At 52.3% G+C, this 6,387-nt stretch overlaps 1 protein-coding gene across 1 annotated transcript; it reads right to left on the bottom strand.

The window, feature by feature from the left end:
• Positions 1 to 266: 266 nt before the first annotated feature.
• LOC110345331 (uncharacterized) lies at positions 267 to 2,416 on the bottom strand. The gene is made up of 4 exons (XM_087193998.1): positions 1,576 to 2,416; positions 1,246 to 1,352; positions 790 to 842; positions 267 to 557 (listed from the first exon to the last, which is right to left on the bottom strand). The coding sequence occupies exons 1-4, from the start codon at positions 1,758 to 1,760 to the stop codon at positions 399 to 401; spliced, it is 504 nt and encodes a 167-aa protein (XP_087050124.1). The 5' UTR covers positions 1,761 to 2,416; the 3' UTR covers positions 267 to 398.
• Between the last annotated feature and the right edge of the window lie 3,971 nt (positions 2,417 to 6,387).

The raw sequence follows: 6,387 nt of genomic DNA, 5'->3' as shown, positions 1-6,387 counted from the left end.
CCCTCCCACCGGTTGTTCCTTCTCCAGCTCTTTCCCAGGACTCAGGGAGTCCTGTCCAGCAGGGACCCAGCCACGCATGTGTCACAGACACGAGCATGCTCCTGCGTTAGCTCCTTCAGGTGTCACTTCCAGGCAGGCCAGAGCAAGGTGTCACACCTTGGGCTCAGGGAGGCCTGGGGACGGACAAACGGAACGTGTCCTTGTCTCTTCTATGTCTCTCCTTCCCATTAGCGCTGAACTTTGACTCCAGTAAGTTAGAAGAAATACCCAGCCAGCAACCTCCACCCACATATGTTTTGTGTTTTATTATTTAAAAGCACACATGTGTACACAGAGATGACAGCGAGAGTGGTGTCTGGACCCCATATGTCCCTGCCACTCCACACGCCGAGGCCCCATCAGCGGAACACAATAGAGGCATATTCCACTTGGTCTGGCATTGTCCTCCTGGGGCAACCAAAACGGGGCACGTTGGCATAGATGGCAAAGTCATCCTCCTTCCAGGGGGCCAGGCTGATCACGTTGCAGTACACAGGCTCAGCTTGGCAGGGAAAGTCCTTTAGAAACAGAAACCAGTAACAGGCAGAGGGCCAAGCAGTGAGGACTTCCAACAACAAAGCAGGCGCTTGGCTGTCCCTACAGGCTGGTGGGCAGAGCCTGGGATTTCAAACACCTTCTCAACTGTGCCCCCTCAGCCTGCCCTCTGCATGGGGCCCATCTAGGAAACAGCAAGAAATCATGGCAGAGACACCAGCAGCTTCTGTGGCTCTGACCTCGCCACCACCTTACCAGAGATTTGTGGAGAAAATTGGTCTGAAGTCTCAGTTGTTTCTTAAATTGTCCTAGAAAAATTAATGAGCTCAAGGTCAAATTGCTGAGTTTAGGGCTCAGCTTTGAAGTGCCAAACCCATTTCAATGGGCCTCTGAGATGGAGTAAATTTCCCAGGAAGACACAGTGGAAATGAGTACATTTTGTAATTTTGCTGTTACTCAGATGAGACGATTTGCTATCGATATTTCTTTTAGTTGATGCATACATATGTGGAAGGCTGACATGTGGCTTTCAGCATGAAGAATTTGCATGACGAATAGCTCCTGCTGCTATGCACGGAGGCCCTGGTGACTGTCGCCTGCCCAGCCCCCTCCCTCAAGGCTGCCCCACGGGAAAGACACCCCACTCCTCCCCCGCCCCGACCCCTGCTGCCCTTTCTTCATTCCCACTCCTAGGCCAGCTGCTCAACTCACTCTCACGCCTCCATTTCTTCAAGATCACAATTGAGACCCCCACCAGGAGCAAGACGAGGGCCATACCTCCAATAGATCCAGAGAGGGCCGTGGCTGCTATGCCGATGCTGAGGACAGCAACCAGGGAAATGGAGTCTGTCCAGCTGCCCTGGCTGCTTGGCGACCACCCACCAAAGTGCCCAGGGCCCCTGCCCAGCGCCGGCTCCCCCAGCTCTGGCTTCTCCCTCCTCCAGAGCCCAGCTTTCTCTCCCCAGCCCTGGCCTCTAAGCCGTGGTCCCCCACACCCAGAGCCCTTCCCCGGGCCCACCCCTCACCCTGAGTCCTACAGACCTCATCTCTGGCTTCAGGGTGGTGCTGTTTCCTGCAGAAAATAAAGCAGAGGATTCCTTGGAGGCAATTCTCACACAAGCAATTCTCACAATAAGCTCTATGTGATCCTGAGTGGTGCCATTAACTTCTATGTACGTACTGGGCGTATTCATGATCGCGTAGGTAGGAACAGTCGTCATTTCCATTTCATAGTAAGGAGATCAGCTCATAGGGCTCAGACTCATGCAGATCACAGAGCTAGTAAGACGTGAACTCATGTCTCTAGCTTTCAGTTTTGTGTTCACACACTCTGCATTGTACTGCCTTCCTGTGAGCATTTCACCTCTGACCCCTACTATCCTTATGCAAGGTCACCAGCTACGACAGCATGTCCAGAAAAAAGAAAGGAGAATGATTTGGGGATGAGTACCTGGAGGGGGGTAAAGGAATTTGAAAGGGATCAGACTTGGCTGGGCTGAGACCAGGAAAGGTGGCTGAGGTGATGATTTGCATGTTCCGGAGAGGAAGGAGAGAATTCTTTCCACTGTGAGGGAAGCCCATCCCTTCTCTAGGCATAGGAATCTTAGCACACACACACGCCATCACAGAGGCTAGGAGGCTCAGGGGAAGGCACTTGCCCGAGGTAAATGCCACAGCCAGGACCAGAGTCCAAACCCAGAGCAGCCTTTGCAGCCACTCAGCCCCTGCCTGTTTCTCCCTCCGTAAAATGGAGCTGATGACTGCTGCTCTGGCTGGTGGCAACTCTGGCCACGTGTCCGGGAAGCTGGCTACACAGACACTGACGCAGAGACAGCTGCCAGGGTGGTTGAGGGGACACATCGCATCACTACGGCAGTCTATTCCCAGGTTGTAGGCTCCAGTAGTTGTAGCTTCTTGGAGCACCAAGCCAGATGGAGTCATGCAGGACACTTTGACAACTCAGTTCCTCTGTCTTCCCCTGGCCCCTTCTGCGTAGGCCAGCGGCCCTCATCAAGTTCCCCTTGACAGCTGCTGCCCGCCTAAGGGTCAGCAGGGGGCTTGGAAGCCAGATCTTCCCAGTGCCTGTTATCAAATGCGAGTCACCAAGGGTGAGGCACCGAGTCACAGGGCTCGACAGCAGGGAAGTGGGTAGGGTCCAGAACACACATGACCCAGACAAGGACAGGGGAACGTGAGTCACCAGCTGGTGGAGGCGGGTGGGCTGGGCATGCCTGTCCACCACAGGGAGCAGGCAGCACGAGGATGGCCATCCCATCCAGGACAGAAGAGAAGCAGCCTCCTGAGAGGCAGGAGCGGGAGGCTGGGCAGGAAGAGCTCGCATGGACATGAGGTCCGGGAAGAGCTTGGCCTTAGGATCCAACAGCCTAGCCCAAAAGTACTTCCTGCCTGTGTGATCTGGGGGCAGACACACCCTCTGGGAGCCTCATTCTCTGCTTCTGTGCAGTGGACGTACTAAGAACACTTACCTCACGGAGTTTTGTTTTGTTTCTTTCTAAGGACTAAATGCTGAGCCTGTTGTTGAACAGTAAGTGACCATCATTTTGCTTGAGCTTTTTCAGCTGGTCTTACCTGCTGGGAGCACCCGGATGAGGCTCTCCAGGGAGGCACGGCCGGCTCCCAAGTCCCGAAAGCTGTGATTGGTCCAGTCCATCTCACCCAGGGACTCCAGGGGGTTCTTGGGGCCACACGGGTCCCCTTCAGCTGGAAGCCGAGTTTCTCAGAGGTATTTAGCAGAGGCAGACGCAGGGCCCTGGGCAGCTGACGCCTCCTCTTCTCCACCTCATCACTTACTCCTCGCGGGAACCTGCCTGCGGGGGCGAATGGTAAATCTCACCACCCCAAAGGCATGAGACTGCGTCCCTCTCACTACCGGCATCTTCAGACGAGGGGGTCACTCCTGGGGATGCCAGGGGCCCTGCAGGAGGATGTGGTGGCCCAGGGGAGGAAGAGAGAGGAGGGAGGGGTAGGGACTGTCCCACAGTCTCGGCTACTCACCCTGCCGGGCCTCCGCGCCTGCTTAGGGGTGAGGAGAGGAGGGAGACGAAAGACAACCGCCTCCCTCCAGCACCCACATCCTGGCAGAAAGCCGGGGCTGGACCCAGAGCCCAGAGATCTGGACGCGTCTCTCCCCCTCGCTTGGACTCGGTTTCTCTATTCGTGAGACGCAGCAGGATGAGAAAAGGAACGAGACAGGCAAGGAGAATGCCAAGTCTCCGCAAGCGCCTCTCCCCAGCTGTCACCCTGCGCGTGCTACCTGGCGCCTGCTGCATCTCTCCGTCAGGCCAGCGCTCCAAAAATAGGAAAAACTTCCCGGAGAGTAAGCTGAGTGTTAGAAACTGGTTTTAGCCTTAATTGTCTGAGTGAGGACATCATAATCTTTTCCATTTGGGGCATTTAAGTTTCTGTTTCATTAAGCAACACTAATATAGTTTAGGATGCAAAGACAGAGGAGGCGTGGCGAGCTCACTCACTGTGGGCTTTATGCACAATTTTAAACATTTCCCTACAGATGATAGCACGGGGTATACACTGTTCTCTGTGTCACTTTTTCACTGCGTATCTTGGAGCTGATTTACTATCGATATGCACAGGACCCCCTCATGCTGTTCGTTCCAGCAGCAGCGTGACATGACATGCACTTGCCACGGGTGATTTTAACTGGTGTCCCAGCAGTGCACACTTAGATTGTTTCCAATTTTCACTCTTCAGAGGATGGGCAATTATTAAACTTGCACAAGCATCATTTTGCACATGTGTGAATACGTGTGTCACATGGGGAATGGTCTTAAAGTAGATTTGCAATCCATATTTTAGGAAGTTGGTATTACTTTAAAAAAATCCAAAATGTAGTATTACCCAATTTAATAACCCACAGTCTAAGCCAAATTTCATTCTGAATGGCCCCTGGCTATTTCTAAAAATCAAAATGCTCATCAAAACATGAAGATTTGTGCCAGGCATGGTGGCACACACCTGTAATCCTGCCACTTAGGAGGCTGAGGCAGGAGGGTTGCTGTGAGTTCGAGGCCAACCTGGGCTACATAGTGAGACCCTGTCTCAAAAAAAATAAAATAAAATAAAATAAAGCCAAATGCCAGCTGCTTTTTTCACTGAGACTCTCTCTCAAGTATACAGTGGAATTTCTTCAACGCTCCACAACCTGGTACAGAAAGAGACAGCATGCCAATGTGGATCTGAGACTCCAGCTCTTTTTGATCAAGCTTGACATTAATAATAAGACTTGCAGAAATGTTGATCAGGGCTTCTCCTCACACTAAATTTTTTATGTTTTGGAAAATATAGCTACTTTTCATGAAATACGCTAAGATGGAATGGTTTTAGTACTTTTTCTGTAGTACTAGGAATCACACTCAGGCACACTCTACCACTGGGCTACACCCCAGCTCTTTTTATTTTATTTTGAAACAAGGTCTTGTTAAGTTGCCCAGGCTGGCCTTGAACTTGTGACCCTTCTGCTTCAGCTTCCCAAGAAACTGAGATTACAGGCAGGTGCCACCTCGCCCAGCTATTGCTATTTTTAAAAATGGATTTAGTAAATATCTTAAAACTTCCTCAGTTTTTATTTCCAGTATGGCCTATAAGTAGCCATAAGCCACTTAAACAGTAGTTCTTTGGGTTTCTTAATAACCCTTTTTCTCTGAAAATAAGACCTAGCCGGAGAATAATCAGCCTTGGAAAGCAGAGATCAAAACTGCCAGGGTCTGTGGATGGTGGCAAGCGGCAGAGAGGACAGTGGCTCTCGGAAGTGAGAAGGCTCAGGACTCCTGGCAGCGGAGGGGCAGAGCTCAGGGCCTGAGGCAGAGCGTGGAGAAGGGACAGGAGCGGCAGATGACCAAGCTGCTGACCACCGCCTGCTGTGACCCAAGGGCCACTGCCCAGACGCCTCCTCCCTGGCCACCGGGGTCTGAAATCTCCATGGAATTGTTTTCATTCCCTTAGCAAAAGGCAAATTCAGTCCACGCAACACCACGTATCATGGACGTGTACACAAATATGCACACAACATTGTGGGAGTTATACGTACTACAAACACATGCTGATTTTTTTAATGTTCCACTTCAATGAAACAAGAGCCTGTATCTACACCAGGGGTGAGATGGATGTAAAAAAATCAAAGGAGACAGCACACACCGGTAATTGCAGCTAGCAGGCTGAGGCAGGAAGGTTGGAGGTTTGAGTCCAGCCCAGGCAACTTAGTGACTCAACGAGATCCTCTCTCAAAATAAAATAAAAAAAAAAAATTTAAAGGGCTGGAGATGTACCTCAATGTGAAAGCCCTGGGTTCAATCCCTAGAAAACCAAGATATATGAAATAAAGTGAACACGAGAACTGTGCACGCACCTGTACTAGAAGAGCGCCACCAACGAATCCAATTCTAAAATCCAAGGGCAAAACTCAGTCCAGCCAAACTGGTTTGAACACGGTCTGTCCCCAGCGTGGGAGGCAGGCTGCGGGGGCGGGACAGACCCGCGCCGGCCCTGTCCACCCCGACCCAGCAGGGAGAACCGAGGTTGGATTAAAGGGTCGTAGGAGCAGGGCTCAGGGATCGGAGCGAGGGGCAAGGCGTCTCTAGCCTGGCGGACAGCGCGGGAAGGCAGGAGGGGCTATTCTGGGCTGCGGCAGTCCCAGGAGCCCTGGGAGCAGCAGCTGGGACTTCTGTGAACGTCTGGACGGGAGGTGAGGGACAGGGGGCACACACCGGGGGCGCTGGGGAGGGTTGGAGGGACCCACCCTGGAAAGACAGTGTGGCCAGGCATCTGTTCTCCAGACATCAGCCGTGTGTGGCCGGAGATGCTCCTGACTCAGCTTCC

This window comes from Heterocephalus glaber, unplaced genomic scaffold, assembly GCF_053883595.1.
Source record: "Heterocephalus glaber isolate CG9 unplaced genomic scaffold, H.glaber_assembly_v1.0 deba00001600, whole genome shotgun sequence".
Taxonomy (NCBI): Eukaryota; Metazoa; Chordata; class Mammalia; order Rodentia; family Bathyergidae; genus Heterocephalus; species Heterocephalus glaber.
The sequence above is the reverse complement of the archived record's forward strand: the minus strand, read 5'-3'. Positions and strand labels throughout refer to the sequence as shown.

Coding starts and splice junctions, on each gene's coding strand:
- LOC110345331 (XM_087193998.1), bottom strand. CDS start 1,760: ATGGAAATGACGACTGTTCCTACCTACGCGATCATGAATACGCCCAGT. Junction 1,353..1,575: donor ACCCTGAAGCCAGAGATGAG/GTCTGTAGGACT, acceptor TGCTGTCCTCAG/CATCGGCATAGCAGCCACGG. Junction 843..1,245: donor GAAGAAATGGAGGCGTGAGA/GTGAGTTGAGCA, acceptor TAATTTTTCTAG/GACAATTTAAGAAACAACTG.